The 18,178-nt window shown below is 41.3% G+C and overlaps 1 protein-coding gene across 2 annotated transcripts in view; it reads left to right on the top strand.

The window, feature by feature from the left end:
- LOC132767618 (caM kinase-like vesicle-associated protein) overlaps positions 1-18,178 on the top strand; it is a 63,088-nt gene that overhangs the window by 26,803 nt on the left and 18,107 nt on the right. For both annotated transcript variants that reach the window (XM_060762770.2, XM_060762769.2), the window contains exons 2-3: positions 13,357-13,452; positions 16,332-16,463. In XM_060762770.2, the coding sequence (XP_060618753.1) occupies positions 13,358-13,452; positions 16,332-16,463 (227 nt within the window). In that variant the 5' untranslated portion in view covers position 13,357. The remainder of the gene's footprint in view (positions 1-13,356; positions 13,453-16,331; positions 16,464-18,178) is intronic.

Here is an 18,178-nt window from a genome sequence, read left to right as displayed (position 1 = left end):
GAGCTTAGAACTACCAACCACCCTGGCTGGGGGATTCTGGGAGTTAAGCTACAAAAAAGGAAAGCACTTTCTATGGCAGAGCAATGAAATCTCTGGCTCTGCTGAGGTATTGGACTCTTATTCCCATCAGCCCCAGCTGATGCTGAAATACAATGGCATTTTCAGTTCAGCAATATCTGGAGGGCCAAAGTTCTTCATTCCTGTCAAACACTGACTCTACATGGAGATCAAAGTATTGACTTGCTGCTGCAGGTAGAAAAACACTGGGAGAGGGAAAAACCGAGCTCTCTCCTCTGACTCACAGATAAGATCTGCTTTACTGATCAAATCCCTAACTGAAAACGAAACCTTATGTACCCAAATCTTATGTGAAAGGTGATGGTGGTAGTATATCTTAAAGCTAACTCAGAACCACTCTCTCTTGGCAAAATTTGTTAGTCAGAGGAGGTTTGGCATTGAGTGTTACTTACCCAAAGTCATTGAGTTGGTTTCCATAACTGAATGGGGATTCAAGTACTGGTCTCCCAGTCCAACAGTCAAACCACTATACCTATTTTTCTCTGCTCCTTTCTCATTCCCTCTGCTCTTTCTCTTTACCTCTTTCATCTTTGCCTTCTTATTGCCCCTATTTTTCTCTGCTCCTTTCTCATTCCCTCTGCTTTCTCTTTACCTCTTTCATCTTTGTCTTCTCATTGCCCTTTCAACTGCTTCTTCTTCCATCCAGCAATGCACAGCTTCTTCTGACTTTAGTATCCCTCAAGCAAATAGCAGCCTTGGATGAGGGATATTCACTAAGATCACAGCAAGTCTCTAAAATGCCATTCTTTATTAGTACTCTTTATCATAGCTTGTATTTCTATTTAGGAACTGGGCTCATTCAATGTAGAGATAAGGCTTTATACATTACACTGAATGCACCTCTAAGTTGCAGTGCTAATCAGCGATCCATGCTGGCAACCAGAGCTTGGGGAAAATTCTATTTTTGGACCATAGGTCCCAGAATCCTCTAGAGTGATGGTATATCATAGGAGCTGTAGTCTTTTTTTAAAGGAACATTTGTCAACCTCTACTAGCCCACTGGAGATAGTTCCAATTAAGTTTACTCCTTCAGCTGTTCCCAAATGGTCTCTACTGTGTCCCTGGCTCACATACCCGTCTTTCCAAACTCCCTCTTTCCCAACAAAAATATAGGCCTATATCTGCTGCTCCTCCTTCAGTAAAGTGGTGTGAATATCACAGGCAGTAGATTTGAAAGTGTGCCAAATAAGTATATCATTTGTTATTATTTTTCTTGCCAGAGATGGGAAGAAGTGGTGTGGGATTTCCTACCTCTTGTGCCAAAATGACTTGGCTGGCTTTGTTAGTACAATGTACCTTGTTCTGGTGGGTTGCCATTTGTTATTCTGCCTAAGGCAATAAAATATCCTGATCCAGACACAAGGAAGAAAATGCCAAAGAGCATGTGTCTTCCCACATATACACAGAATGGTGCTCTGTTTAATCTTCAATACAATGTTGAGGCTAGGTTGTTGGCCATGGGATTCTGGCTTTGAAAAGTACCTTTCCACCAAGGACTGTGCAATTTTGCTCCTTCCCCACCCCCTGCCTCCTGGCGCATCCTTTCTATGTGTCAGGAAGACTGCCAGAGCAGCGGAATGGTGGCCTGGTAAGTTTTCTTTAATTTTAAGGCTGGTTTGGGGTGTGTGGTGGGGATGCCTTCTCATGGAGCACAGAAAACAAGAGGGCTGTGCGGACTGACCCCTGGGTAGTCCCAGGACTACCCAGTAGTCATCCCCACAGGCCCAATACCCCATTACATTAGGCCCAGGTCTAATGGGGTATCAATATAGTTTGGGAGAAAGCAGAGTTTACATGCTTTCTCCTGAATTAATTTACTTTTACTGAGGTGTTGTCTGGATGGGCCTTCCAAGGACAATGTTGCCAATTTTGGGCAATCAAGGGCTTCGCTGTCAATAAAAGAGTTAACAAATGAACATACTCCAAGCCACTATTTCCGTGAGGGTGCACCAGGCTATCAGCCTCAGGTGAATTACACAAACATTTTGCTTTTCTGGTTGGCAAGGGAAATCACCTATCTATACATACACACAATGAATCCTGATGGTTATCTGGCTTGGGAAATAGTCAGAGGGATTTGCCTAACCTTTCTATTCTCAGGGGATTGTTTCTGCAGGGCTACATAGGAGGAGCTCTCCCTGGGCTATATTTGGATATATTTCTATAAAGCAGTTTAGATACATTTCATATAAGAAATAGATACAGCACACAGCTGAAAGATGCAAGTTACACAAAAATCATAAAGTAGGCCCACATTTTAATATATATATTTTAAATTATCTTACTCTTTCAATAAAAATTATTTTAAGAAATCATAAAGTAGATAAGATATAGTTTAGGAGGGTACAGCTGCTGATGGGTCTGTTCTTAATCTTCTGAAGCCTTGAACTTGTGCAACTCTGAGCTTCCGGATATATATATATTTGTGAGCTCTTGGTGAACTATAAATCTTTTGGGCGGTTACCATGGCTTATCAGATAACATTCTGATATCTCCCACAGTGACCATTATGATGCCGCAAGGGATGGGCCATGGTTATGTCATTAAGCTGACATTGACTACAGCTTTAGTGAGTCCATAATTCACATAAGAACACTAAATATGGCAAATTAAGCATACACTTGCACACCTTTCAATGCGACACTCTCACTCTAAGATTGCTGTATACTCTGAGGATGGGAGAAGAAAGTCCAGACCCCTGACAAACCTTTTTGAATTAGCCCCGCAAAAGCACACTGCCACACTCCCATCCGACTATTCTGTTTTTATCTTATTTTCCCCCTACTCAAATGTTGGTGAACCTCATCTATTTCTACTCCCCAGATGACCAGATGCAAAAGAACAGAAAGTTCCTGAAGCTTAATAGCTACTTAGAGCTGAACTTGTGTGTGCACGCTTACGTGCCTTCAGGTCCCCTGTCGAATTATGCCAACCCCATTCATTTCATAAGGTTTTTCTTAGGAAAGTAATACTATGAGGTGGTTTTGCAAGTTGCTTCCTTTAAGCTAGCTACCTGCACCTGGTAACTCATCCGAATGCTAACAGGGGCTGACCATGCTTAGAGAGATCTGTTGCCTCCAGGATATTTAAGTCATCCCATAGCATGATATTAAATAGTGTTTAAGTAAGTAGCAGAGGACAAAGAGGAAAAGTGGGACATTTAAAAAGCATCTGAAAAAGTAGGGTAACAGAGGATTAATAAGGACTGTTAGAATGTATGCATCAGTAGCTATGATTCTCCCTCTCCATCTGTGTGTATGTGCCTTAAGTCACCTGTCAACTACAACAACCCACCTGTCAACTTGTGATGACCCCATGAATTTCAATGTTTCCTTAGGCAAGGAGTACTTAGAGATGGTTTTGCCCATTCCTTTCTCTAAAATTAGAGACACTACTAAGCACAATCTTCATTTGGTGGAACAGAGCACTCAGAGTCACTCTTAAGACAAGAGAATGTAGTGATGTGTTGAAACCATTCTCAACTGAGTAGGATGACCCAGTGCATTATTCAACACTGAATATGGCCTTTGCATGCTATTGCAAAAATTATTCCTCAGTCTAAATAGTAACTTTCCATACCCTCTACCATGACTTAGCCTTGTCAAACAGAGAGGAGGAGACAGATTGCTAGAAATCTGCATTGTCTGATAAGGATGGTCTTTCTGAGTTTGAGAACCCCAGTGTTGAGGCAAAGGACCCTGCTCCCCCAGCAGGAGGCTGTGTACACTTTTCCCAGAGGTGGTTAAGTAGGAGATGCTGACTTAATAAGATACCTGTTGCTGTTCTTGTTCTTGTTGTTGTGTGGCTTCAAGTTGTTTCCAACGTATGGTGACCTCAAGGTGACTCTATAAAAGGGTCTTCAGAGTCACCTACCTATAAAGCTCTCAGCTATTCCCTGGCAGATTAATTACTTTCAACTTTTCTTATTGACAACTAGCTGTATTTTGAGGCTTTGATGCTTTCCTGACATTCAACTTGCTATGATTTATAATTCTGTTTTACTTCTTCCTTTTTTGTTGTTTATTTGGACTTCTGACTTGCTGAACAACCTCTAGACCAACTGAGGGCCACTCTATTGCTTCTCTCTTCATCTCGTTTCTCATCTCTTCTTTCTGCTGGATGCTCCAAGACTACCTTGGACTAAATCATTTTCTCAGCAGCTCTTACTCACAGGACACTCTTCAAGTCTTGATCAATCCTCTGTTGTCCCACTTCTTCAGGTGCTTTTAAGATGTCCCATTTTCTTTTTTTTTGTCTTTCCACTTCTTTTGTCCTCAGCTTATTTCACTTGCTGTAATTTAAGTTATTTTTTTAAAAAAAATCTCCTTCCATCCTATAGATTCCTTTTTGTGACCCACTGCCAGCTCTCACCACTAATTTTAGTCCTTTTGCCTTGAGCGTCCTTACCATCTGCACCCACTTCTCTCTCGGATCCGGATCTCTTCCTGAGTTTTTCGGCCCACACAGCACACACTTTGTTTCTATACTTAGGTTTGTTTTGCTAGATAAAAACCAACCTTTTATGCCCCCACTAGAAACCATGTTCATGAGCACTTCCTTGCTGATTGTTTTCCCCTAAACAGTTTTGCTTTTAAATATTTCATAATGCCTAACCACTCAGCCATACACTGGAAGGTGGGGAAGCTGGGGTCAATGAAGAGTTTTTAATAAGAAGAAAGTAAAGATGCTGCTGGTTGGAGACCAGGAGTTTAGAGACAAGATGAATCAGTAAGTGTGCTATATTTCTGGTGCACTTATAACTGCCAAAAGTAATGAAGAACATTGTCAAGTATCCTTTCTCTTTTTTACTGTGAGGACCACTACCACCAAGAACACCTTTCAGCATATATGTGTGTGTGTGTAAAATTGTAGACACAACTAGAGTAATACCAATCTCAAAAATGAAATTCCACTTACATTTTCACTCAATATAATGTATCTTATTTACTTAACCTTACCAATCCCAATTCCAAATTTATCAACCAGCGGTGTCCAGCAATCCCTCCCCCTCCGGCCCACCAGGAACAGTTGTATCTCCAATTCAAGTATTATTTGAATTGATATTTCAGTCCTATCCAAGAGTTATTTTTAAGAATCATGAAGAGTGTGATTTAGTTCTTTAGATTTTATTTTTCCTTTTACTGTAGTTATCAGAGTTCCCCATTTCGAGTTCCAATTCTTCTTACAACAGCCTGTCGTGTATTTCATCCTCCTTTCAAAAATATAATCCTGGAGCATACAGTCTGGTAAACATTCAAACCATTTTTTAAATTCCGATTTTTCCTGCTCTTTCTGGGCCAAGCCACTTCTATCATATGCTTTATGATATCTGCCCATTTGTTAGTGCTGCTCTTGCCCTCAATTTTCTGAATGTAAAATACTCTTTTATTCATCTCTACATTTTGCCCTATTTGTTCATCCATATCTTTATTTTATTACAATTTTTGTATCTTGTCACAGTCCCACCACATATGCATAAAAGAGTCAATTTAGCTGCATTTGTACCAACATAGATTTGACAATGATTTAGTTCAGTGGTTCCTAACCTGTAGTCCGTGGACCACCAGTGGTCCGAAAGAACTATAATATGGTCTGTGGCTTCATCATTACTACATCGTTGCAACAAGAGTGACTGGTCTCACAAATCCCTATTATAGTACCGAGGCTAATTAAATATGGTTTTCTGTGGACGAGCAGATGGCGACTGCTGGATGGCATATTTTTTGTATTAGAAACTAGAGCTCATGTGGTTTATCCAATGCAATTTTCTGAATCAGCACCCCAAATAATAAAACTGATTCTAAAGTTGACCAAAAACTGCTTTGTAATCCGTTAGATACTAATGTTGGGGAGTAGTCGCTAGTCAAAGTGGTCCCTGGTCAAAAAAGATTGGGAACTACTGATTTAGTTATATGGGCTAATTTAAGTGGGGTTCTGTACCATTTGGTCGATATTTTCCATTGTGTTTCTCTGGTCCTAATATGTTTAGTTTTTTAAATGAATTTTAAACCCACCTTTGAGCATATCACCTCTGATTATGAAGCTTCTGTCAGGAACTGGTGGGTCTGAGACACAGGTCCTATTTTTATCCATTCTGCCAGCTAAAGGTAGAGGACTACACAGGGACAGGGGAATAGTAAAAGTCTGTAGATGGTGTAGACAGGAGAAGTTTTGCTTTTTGTCCCATGGGCTTCACCTCTGAGAGGACCACTGGCTACACAAGGGCTGTGCCTCATTAACGCTTGGAAGAATGTATTTGGTAGTAAAATCTCAAATCTGATCAAGCTTTTAAATTAAATTTTGATGGGTTGGAGATGATAGCTTAAATATCAGCCTAAAGTTAAGCTGAATGTGAATTCTAGAGGAGAAGCTGAGAGAGAAAATGGGGATCAACATAAAAAGTGACAGTAAATTAGTAAGTGAGAATAAACAAAACTTCAGATATCTATGGAAGTGAAAACAAAAGGACCTATGTATATTGAATGGAAGGAAAGACAAATCACCAAGGAAGAGTACAGGTATGTTGCAGGAATGACATAAGGAAAGCTAAAGCTCAAAATGAGCTGACAATGGCAAAACAAGAAAGGAGCAACTTGCTGATGTACTCTGAACCACTTGCCATTATTTTTGAGACATTTTGGAGAGCGAGTGAACTTCCAAAGGACCAGATAAGAGAAAATATTGTCCTCTCTTCAAAAAAGACAAAAAAGAAGATCCAGGAAACTCCAGAGCGGTCAGCCTAACCTCAATACCACGGAAAAATTAGAACAGATTAGACGGGAGTTTGTCTGCAAGTATCTTGATGAAAGCTCAGTGATCGGTAGGAGCCAAGATGGGCTTGTCAAAAACAAATCCTACCAAACTAATCTTATATCTTTTTTTTCAGTCAGGTCACAAGTTCAGTTCATGATGAGAATGCTGTGGATGTCATTTATCTGGATTTCAGCAAAGTATTTTATAAGGTCTCCCATAAGATTTTGATTAGCAAACTGATGAAATGTGGAACAGATTAAAGCACTGTCAGTTGGATCCATAGCTGGTTGGAAAACTATGCTCAAAGAATAGTCATCAATAGCTATTGGCTGCACTTCAAACTGGGAGGAGATCTCAAGTGGAGCACCTCAGAAGTCTGTCCAAAAGCTGTTATTGTTCAAGAAATTATTTTCCTTATCAATCCTGCAAACTTGATAAGGACAATTTTGCAAATAACATAAAAGTAGGAGAGGCGGCAAACTCTTTGGAAAATAGAAACAGAATTTGAAAGGACCTATGTAAACTAGATAATTGGAAAAATAATAATAAAATTATCAAAGGCTTTCATGGCTGGAATCACTGGGATTTTGTAGGTGTTTTGAGCTATATAGCCATGTTCTAGGATTCTTTCCTGATGTTTCGCCTGCATCTATGGCAGGCATCCTCAGAAGTTGTGAGGTTCACCTGCATCTATTTCAGGCATCCCCACAACGTCTGAGGATGCCTGCCATAGATGCAGGTGAAATGTCAGGAGAGAATGCTTCTAGAACATGGCTATATTGCCCGAAAAACCTACAAAAACCCAATAATAAAATTAAATTCTATATTCAGGCAATAAAAACCATATGGACAGATATAGGATGGAAGATCCATATCTCAGTTCTGTATGTGTGTATATGTTCCTACAAGTCCTAAGCAGCACCTGGTATTAACTGGTATTCTTAATCCAAGTACTCACCAGGGTTGACCATTCCTAGCTTCCAAGATCAAGTGGGATGTGATGCTTTTAGCCCACAGCTCAACAGTACTGTGTAAGAAAAGGACCTTGGGATTATTGCTGATCATAATTTGAACTTGAGCCAGCAGTATGATCCTGTGCTAAAGAAGATGAATGTTATTTTACCCTGCATTAATAAAAATTGAGGAACGTAATATATTCTGCGCAGATCAGGCCTCATCTGGAGTTCTGCATTTAGTTCTGCGACACTGATTTTAAGAAGGATAAGGATATAGACAAGCTGGGGATGGGTCAGAGAAGGAAGGAGGATGATATGGAGAACAAAGCATATAAGGAAAGGTTGGCAGAAGTGGGCATGTTTAGCTTGGTGAAAAGAAGGCGGAGGAATGACATAATTGCACTTTTTAAAAGACTTCAAAGGCTGTCACAGAGAGGAACGGGGCAGACCTATTCCTACTGCCTCAAGGGTAAGAACAGATCTAATGGTCTGAAGCTATAGGATACTAGATTTTGAATGAACACTGGAAGAAACTTTCTGACAATAAAAATGGTGTGGCAATGCAACCAATTGTTTAGAGAACTGGTGAAGTTTTCTTCTCAGGATGCCTTAAAAATGGCTTGACAGCTCCCTGCTGGGGATGCTGTAGCTGGAGATCTTACGTTGAACAGAGAGGTGGAATTGATGGCCCCGTGGAGACTCCTCTATCTCTAGGACTCTACTTAATAGCCTGCAGAATGCTCATTACGGGGGGGGGGGGGGGGGGAACAAAAATACAAAAGCTGCCAAAACATAGGGCTGATGTAGCCATGGCCTCTTTAAAAAAAATCTGGCAAATGACAAGTGGGTTGCTATTGAGCGTAAACATGGATCTCTTCCCTTTTCCACCTTCTAAATTTTGCTACCAATTTTGTACCGATGAATATATGCCTACATGATATCACATTTCGTAAAATAAAGAGCCAGGAGAATAAAACAAGCAGGTAAACAAATAAAGGCTTCAGGCAGGAGTTGGTTTTCTTTGGAGGAATTTCAATAGACCGCATCCATGAAAGAAAACAGGAACATTTTACTCTAGGGTAATATGCAGCTGCTGCCAGATATTATATCTGGTTATTTAAGTTTGGAGCCAGAATTCTGTGAATCTGTTCCTGAGATTCCATAATGGGCCGTGGGAATACAGCCACAGTTTTTTATATTTCTTTGAACAAGGTAAAAAAGAGAGAGATTAGATGACAATCTTATCCAATCTTTTTTTTTTTCATGTCAGAAGCGACTTGAGAAACTGCAAGTCGCTTCTGGTGTGAGAGAATTGACCGTCTGCAAGGACGTTGCCCAGGGGACACCTGGATGTTTTATATTTTACCATCCTTGTGGGAGGCTTCTCTCATGTCCCTGCATGTGGAGCTGAAGCTGACAGAGGAAGCTCAACCTGCAATTCCCGGATCCAAACCACTGACCTATCGGTCAGCAATCATACTGGTACAAGGATTTAACACATTGCTCCACTGGGGGCTCCTAATCTGTTTAATGCCCATCTATGAACAGAGCAATCTTACTGGAGATGCAGTCTGATCCATGTTGTAGAGCCATGGCACACAAGGTCAAAATGGAGACTTTTTGGCTTAACGGGGATGATATGTCATTTAACACTCCTCTTTGGCTTGTCTGTTAATTTCAGGAGGAAAAGCTATTTTATCTTTTTTTGTAGAAAAATGGAAAAAAATAGTTATATGTCCTCTTAAAAATACACTATGTAACAAAATTTGGAAAATGCTGTTTCTGGTTTGAAAGTGTTATTCCTGTTTAATTGTGCGGTACTTGCATTGAAAGTAGTTGTTCTACTCCAGAAATTTCGTTTTTGTGGCTGACACAAACAAGGTTGAGACTCTTATGAGATATTCATTGAAAAACTAGAGCAAAATGTGCTGCAGGATGTCCCGTAAAAGCAAAGTTTTTGCAGTTTAATAAACATTTTCAATGTTTTATGATAGAACCAATTAAGAAATTACATTTATAACCCATGAATAAAAATCGTGTTACATAGTGGTACTGAATAAACTACTTTAATTAAGTGTGTTCCTATATTTATTTTCCTCAAAATATTTCATAAGGAGAAGACTTTTATATAAGACTACATATCGTATCATTTTGTTTCATGTTCTGGTTCTGGTTGGCTTGATGTGTGAACTTTCAATTCACCTGTCATAGAAATCTAATTAATATCCTTGTCCACGTACTTACCAGAACTGACATTGCTTTGCCCCTATTTCCTATATTAAATAGACTGACTTATCAGTGGAACCATTGGGTTATGTTACTCTTGACTTAAGCCTCATTAATTTCAATATGACATCTCTGGAATAAGGTCTCTCTGAACTGAGATTCCTGTCAAGCGTGCAATAGGGGGATGTATTTCTCTTCCAATTCTATATTTTTCTGCATAGATGTCCTCAAGTTGCCTGTTACTTTATGGTTGACATGAATTTCATCGGATTTTCTTAGGCAAGGAATGCTCAGAGATGGTTTTCCTAGTTTCTTCCTCTGAAATATAGCTTGCAGTGCATGGTTTTCATTGGCGCTCTCCCATCGATGTACTTAATAGGGCTGATTCCACTTAGCTTCCAAGATCAGCTGGATTCTGGTGCCTTCAAAGTAATTACACCCTTACATATCTCTCCATGGGTTTTCCCTCATGGCAAGTATGATCATCTTCAAGAAGTATAGTCTTGGTAGTGGATCCATAAATGACCATGAAGACCTATTCTGTAGCCACATTGTCTGGATTCACTTTGAGGACATTGATTTTTCAGGTGGAAGCCAGTCCTGACAAGGGTTTGCTCGACACGCCTTCCTCCTGGCATGCTTCTCCCCCTATTCCAGTGGTTCAATGTCATTGAACATCGAGAAAACCAAAGTGCTCTTCCAGCAGTCACCAGCTAATCCCTCTCCAATGCCAGAAATACAGCTTAATGGTGTAACATTAGAAAATGTTGACCATTTCCGCTCCCTTGGCAGCCACCTCCCACGAAAGTCAACATTGACACTGAAATACAACACTGCCTGATCTCTGCAAGTGCAGTATTTTTCCAAGTGAAGCACAGAATGTTTGAGGACTGGGACATCCTTGGGATACCAAGGTGCTTGTTTATAAAGCTATTGTCATCCCAACCTTGCTATATGCCTGCGAGACGTGGACTATCTACAGACGTCACATGCAACTCCCGGAATGATTCCATCAGCGTTGCCTCCGAAAAATCCTGCAAATCTCTTGGGAAGACAAGCGGACAAACATCAGTGTGCTGGAAGAAGCAACAACCACCAGCATTGAAACGATGGTCCTCCGCCATCAACTCAATTGGGCCGGCCATGTTGTCCGGATGCCCAACCACCGTCTCCCAAAACAGTTTCTCTACTCTGAACTCAAGAGCGGAAAACGGAATGTTGGTAGGCAGGAAAAGAGATTTAAAGACGGGCTCAAAGCCAATCTTAAAAATTCTGGCATAGACACTGAGAACTGGGAAGCCCTAGTCCTTGTGTGCTCCAGCTGGAGGTCAGCTGTGACCAGCAGTGCTGTAGAATTTGAAAAGGCCAAGAGGAAGGTGCATCAAGCCAACCCCAACCGGGACCGCCTTCCACCTAGAAACCAATGCCCTTACTGTGGGAGAAGATGTAGATCAAGAATAGGGCTCCACAGTCACCTATGGACTCACCGCCAGTACACCAATCTTGGAAGACAATCCTACTTGGACAACGAGAGATTGCCTAAGAAGAAGAAGATTCCAGTGGTTCTCAACCTGTGGGTCCCTAGATGTTTTGGCTATCAACTCCCAGAAATCCTAACAGCTGGTATACTGGCTGGGATTTCTGGGAGTTACAGGCCAAAACACCTGAGGACCCACAGGTTGACAACCACTGCTATATTCATATCAATTCAAAATATATGCTGCTGCTGGTAACAGCTGATCTCCAGTGAGCATACTTAAGAGCAAGAGCTTCTCAGTTCTTGGTGTTGATGCCACATTTTAAAGGTTAGCTTTAAGCCCACCTTTAAATCACTTTTGCTGTCTTCCGACATACTGTTTTCCGTTCTTGAGCTGAGAATAAAGTAACTACTTTGGGAGGTGGTGATTGGGCATGTGGACAACATGGCCAGTCTAGTGAAGTTGCTGATGGAGGATCATTCTTTCAATGCTGGTGGTCTTTGTCCTTTTAGAACGCCCTTAAATCTATACCAGAAGGGAAGGTATGGTAATTGTGCCGAAACATGGTCAGGTTTCCTGCTGCTGAATGAAGGAACCTCAGGATTCTGCGTTCCCCCTTCAACCTTGGCAAAGTCTGGAAATTTCCTGGATCAGGGAAGAATATGATAGGGGCAGTTTCAGGGTGGGGGTGGGTTGAGGCAGGACTCAAGGGTTTTGTCCCCATCCCCTCAAGGAGATTGCTTATTCTTCCGCTCTAACTGTTCCCTGTCTCTGGAGTGTGAAGGCCATGCTAACGAGGCATGAAGGGAATTTTCAAAGGAGAAAGGGTCATGAATGCAATGAGCACCTCGCTTACACGACAGACCCAGTTTCTCTCTCCTGTTAGTCTCAAGTTTCCGTGGAGCATCAGGAACTGTATAGAAAGGGAACATAGGACCCAGAGCTCAAAGAACTCTAAAACTTTATATCATCATATTCTGCACATGGGGGATCCAACCCTTTGATTAAGAAGAAAATCTGCTAATTCCTTCCACTTGTTTTTTTTTTTTTTTTGGAGTCTGGTGTTTAGGTGTCACTCAAAGACATAAGGAACAGAGACCTGCTTACCTTTTTAAACAACAACAACAAAACTTTATTTATATACCTCTCTATCTCCCTGTTTCCAAGTAGCACTATCAATACATACAAAGTAAACAACATAAACATAAAATTGACAAGACAATATAAGCATAAATAATCACAATAGCACATATATATTTAAAATAATCCTGCCTGTTCAAGGCAATTTAAAAGGCCGGGCCGAGGCAAGTGCCATTTGTAGAGGGCCCAGGAAATTAGGTAGAGTCTATGGCTGTTTATTTCCAGGGCCTGATAGGTGGAAGTAACATGGATAATTGGTAGAAAAAGATATGGCCATATCCAACAGTATCTGGGGCTGAGCTAGAACTAGTCATTCTCAAACTTTGTTTAAACCACCGGGTCTTCAAGCTCTTATGAAAGGAGGGGAGGGATGGGACCTGTCTTATTTCTCTAGGAAGGGCGCTCCAGAGGTGGGGTGCCACCACTGAGAAGGCCCTCTCTCTCGTCCCCACCAACCATGCTTGTGATGGTGGTGGGAGCGAGAGGAGGACCTCCCCAGAAGATCTTAAAGTTCGTGCCGGTTCATAGAGGGAGATGCGATCGCGAAGATAGGTGGGGCCCGAACTGTTTTTAAAGCAACCTAGCTGAAATTTAGTGATGTTGGCCAAGTTTCAGGCAGATTTGTAGAACGTAAATACACTCCCATTGCCCACAAAGAGTGGGTAAAATGACTCAGGAAAATTATTAGACTAGAAATCATAATCTTTCTTTCTGCTTTCTCCCAGGATGCCGTTTGGCTGCATTGGACTACGGGATGAAAAGAGCTACAACAGCCTCTCCGATATCACTGACAAGTATGAAATCGGGCAACTGCTGCGGGCGTAAGTAGGCGGCGCACATGAAACCACTACCACTGTTCCTATGGTCTCTGAAGCCACCCACAGGGAGCAACATCATAGAGCGCATCTAAACTGTTGATTTAATGCAGTTTGACACTACTTTAACTGCCATGGCTCAATACTGAGGAATCCTAGGAGCTGTAGTTTGGGAAGGGGGGCAGCACTCACAACCTTTGAGGATGTTTGCCATAGATGCAGGCAAAACGTCAGGAGAGAATGCCTCTAGAACATGGCCATATAGCCCAAACAAACCTACAACAACTGGGAGGCAGCACTCTTCGACAGAAAAGGCTAAATACCTTGTGAAAGTACAATTCCCATGATTACAAAGCACTAAACCACGGCAGTTAAAGTAGTGTATTAATTCTACAGTGTAGATGCACCAATATTCTGCAAACAACTGAATAATAACACTATTTGGGAAATGCATCCAGAGTTTGGAAAAATTGCTTTTTGTTCTTGAACTCCTGAAATATTCCAGCCTCCATGCTTTGTGCAGAACATCCTGAGTGGGATGTTCTGGGAAATGAAGTTCAAGATTGTAACAAATCCAAGCTCTTGATTATTTCTCCTCCAGCTGTTTGGGATGCCCTGCTACAGTATCCAAACATCAACAAACTAACTATGCTTTAGCGTTCCCAGAGTTAGACATAACCATTCATGTGACATTTATTTCCTAGAGTTTTGAAGTAAACCATTTAGAACTAAGAATTAACTTGAAATTTGCTTCTTTCGCCAATAAGAAAGGTGTAATTAATGTGGCACATTCATCTTACCTGTTTAGAGGTTGTTGGAGTAAAGCTTCACTAAAGGGGAGGACAAATATTGCCCAGAGATGGCAGTGTATTCCTTTTGCTGCTTTTTCAAGCAACTGCAAAGTAACATGAGGGTGGCGGTGGATAGGGTGGGGGAGTCAAAAAAAGTGAATTCAAAAATTATAGTTCTAGGGGATTGGTAGCTAACAAAATTTTGGGTCCTTACAATTATTTTAAAAGGTGACTTTCAAACTCTGCCAGTGCCAAATGCTCTTCCCAGTGTTATACTATGCCATGTTCAAAGAGCTCTAGGTTGATCCTTGCTCAGTGTTAGGCGCATCCAGGTTTTATGCTTGACAACAAAACAGAGCTCAGGGTCTTATGTGCCTCTCTGAGGGGAACCCTGTGGTTGAATATGACATTCTGAAGTTCTCCTGAAGTTTCTTTTCATTATACAGCATAACCTCTTATTCACAGATTCACCATCCATGATTTCATGTACCCATACTCCAAAAAATATCTCCTGATAGTGTTTGTGAGCTTCTCTAGGGTCCCTTCTACACTGCCCTATATCCCAGTTTCTGATCACCGATTATCTGATTATTGCAGATTATCTGGCAGTGTAGACTCATATAATTCAGTTCAAAGCAGATAATCTTGGATCAGATCCTGGTATATAGGGCAGTGTAGAAGGTGCCTAGGTCACAGTTCATTTCTATGGTATGCTTCTGACCCAAGTATAGTTGAAATGTAAGATTTGCTATTATCCACAGTTTCAAGTATTCACGGAGGATCTAGGAACATAACCCCTGTAGATATGCTGGTCATAATGTATCACCATTTGTTGATTTTCCAGCTTTGAATGGGTTTTCCCCATGCTGTAAGGTTGGAGTGCTGGTGACTCCACACTTTTGCTTTTTGCCACAACACCCTCTGCAGCACCTCCTTTATGGCTGCTCTTCCACTGCTCTTGCTTCTGACCCCTTGCTTGTCTTATAGTGGCTCTCTCCATGGCACCAGACACACTGTGCTCAATGAACATGTCGCAGTGGTGCTAGAGACTGTTCTCATTTCAGTCTTTGCCTAGTCAGCCAATTTGCCTGACAAACAGCTGACAAAAGGACGAGCTGCAAAATGTCCAGGCAGAGTTGGGAAGCAAGGAAAGGCCTCCTGGCAGCTGAGAAATAAAAGCACCACATCACAGCATTTCCATGTTGGGCATCTAATATCTCTGGCCAAGACAGCTTGCTGACTGGCTAAATAGTTATCTGTTCATTTGTTGTTGTTGTCTGCCTTCAAGTCATTTCTGATATATGACAACTCTAAGGTGAACCTATCTTGGGGTTTTCTTGGGCAGATTTATTCAGAGAGGGTTTGCCTTTGCAAGGAAATGTGACCTGCCCAGTATCATCAAATAGGTTTAAATTGCCAAGCATGAATTAAATTTTGGTCTCCAGAGTCAAAGCCCAACGTTCAAACCACACTACACCATGCTGGCTCTCTCTGTTCATTGCCCTTTTGTGGTATCCAAAATCTGTCGCCTGAGGCAGTCATCTCATTCTGTCATGGAACAGCCAGCTCTATTCCCTGTTGGCTGTGATGTAGGCCAGCCTAATTGCCATTCCTAATGCAACACTGCTGGTTTTCTAACTTTGCCGTGGCGTTTTGTCTTTATTTATTCATTCTACTGTTGTCCTGCACAAGGTAACATACATCGCTCTCCTCATCAGTAGACACACCAAGAGACAGACTTTATTTCCACAACAGCAAGTAGCCCAAGGTCACCCAATAATCCCATCCTTTTAGCTGAGTGGTATTTAAATCCAGATTTTCACAGGTTTAGAAAGAGCTGGACCCCACTGTCACTTTCTTACTTTTTCTCAATATGCAGGTTTATGAAGTCTATTATGATAACCAAACAACCCCTCTGAATTCAAAATTACTATATTTCTGGTTATGGGACAAGGAGATAGACATCTTGGTTTCACCAAATAGTTGGATGTCCCACTGTGGAACAACAAATTCTGCTAGCTTGATTTTTGCTCTAGTGATAACATAGTCTCTAAAGTAACAGTGGGTTTCTTTTTATCTTCTACTGTTCCACAGGAAAGAGTTCTGCGAGATCTGTGTGGCCCGCGAACGCCAGACGGACAGGCTGTACATCTGCAAGAAGTTTCTCAAGAAAGATGGGCGCAAGGTGCGAAGGGCAGCCAAGAATGAAATCCTCATCCTGAAGCTGTAAGTACCATGTGCATCTGAATGTGTGTCAGAGAGAGAGAGAGGGGGGGGGAGAGAAAGAATACACACTCAGCACTTTCAACAGAATCCACTGATGCTTGCTCCAGGCTCTTATGAGAGCCGCCATTTTAAATTAAATGCAAGATATCTTTTTGAATTGCATCTCCAGGGCATTGCCAGAATCTTTTTAAAATGGCTCTCATTTTTGCTTGCTGTTTGAATGGAAGGGAAGTTGACAATTGAGATGATTTGATGTTGGGCTCCCTCACCATGAAATGTGAGCAAGTATCCCACAATGTGTTGTGGTGGTGCACATTACACCAGTGTGTGCCCACTACTTCCCTTTGCCTGCATGAAAATGCATGCGTTTCTTTGGCATGTTGAGGAATCAGGTTGTGCTTCTGTAAATAATAACACTCCCTGAAGTCTCTTTTCAGTAGTTAACAAACTGGTAGGACATACAACAGGTTCATGGTCACAAAAGCATGGTTCACCTTGCAGCTAAATGTTCAGTTTGCAATCACGGCAACATAGAGCTGGTGGAGGAAGAGATGGGTTACCTGAGAAATACAGAAGGTACTGTATTTCACTGACTAATAGTTGCTACTGCATAATAGTTGCACCCCTTTGTTGGGGTCCTAAAATCAATACTTTTCCTTTCCTCACGTAATTGTCGCATGTAATATTGTAATTAACACAGCTGCTTGGGGCTCGGATCCTCCTTCCCTTTGGAGAAACTCCAAAGGCAAGGTTGTTAATTTTTTTAATGGAGCTCTTTAGAGCTCAGGTTTTCCCTTCCCTCCTCCTTCCTCCTTTCTCCAAAAACAAGGCAAAACAAAAACAGAACTCTTTGTTTGAGGCTGGGATCCTCCTCCTCCTGCCTCAGACATAAGGCAGGTTTAAAAAACAAACAAACCTGAAACTAATTAAAGACAGATTTTTTTCCATCACATAATAGTCGCATCCCCTTTTTCCAACAAAAAATGCAACTATTATGCGATGAAATATGGCACATGAAAACATTTCACAGAGGCTCAAGGAAGCTATGGTCCTGAGCTGCAAGACATTGGCAGGGATGTTAGTAACAGGGGGTGTTTTAGCAGTATATTATTCATAAGGTTGCTATACCTTGAAGTTGATTTGATGGCAATTAACAATAACATAAGATTACCGCCTCTACATTTTGTTTCCTGGCAAAGGCTGGTGTGCCCTTATGTAACTCTGCAATGAGATGGAAATGAATCTTCAAATAAAAGCTTTCATCTTCATTGCCTGATGGGGAAATTCTCTCCTATTAAAAGCTCCAGTTTATGGAGGGTGAGGGGAGAAATGTGACAATCCTCCAGGGCCAGCCCAAATCATTTCACTATCTGTGTGAAAAACAAGATGGCAACCTCCACCCACCATGTAAAGATGTCTGGCACACATATTTAAGTCATCCAACATGTCTATTCTTTCTATTTGTTGCCAGAGAGAACCACCTCACTTTGCTTAATGACAGTGCCAGCTCCACAGTTCATCACAATATAGGCCATCCAAGGAAGCTATATTCAGATTACTCAGGAATAACTCAAATTTGCAAAATTGTCAATGCCCCAATTATTCTGGGCCACTCTTTTCTTCTGGAAATGGGGCTGAAATAGAAACCATAGAAATAAAAACCAGTGGAGCAGTATAAGTGAGATTACAGTCATACTTCTACATTCGCTGGGATT

The sequence above is a fragment of the Anolis sagrei genome, chromosome 2, assembly GCF_037176765.1.
Source record: "Anolis sagrei isolate rAnoSag1 chromosome 2, rAnoSag1.mat, whole genome shotgun sequence".
NCBI lineage: Eukaryota > Metazoa > Chordata > Lepidosauria > Squamata > Dactyloidae > Anolis > Anolis sagrei.
Note: the sequence above shows the minus strand (reverse complement) of the source record. Positions and strands in the feature narration are given on the sequence as shown.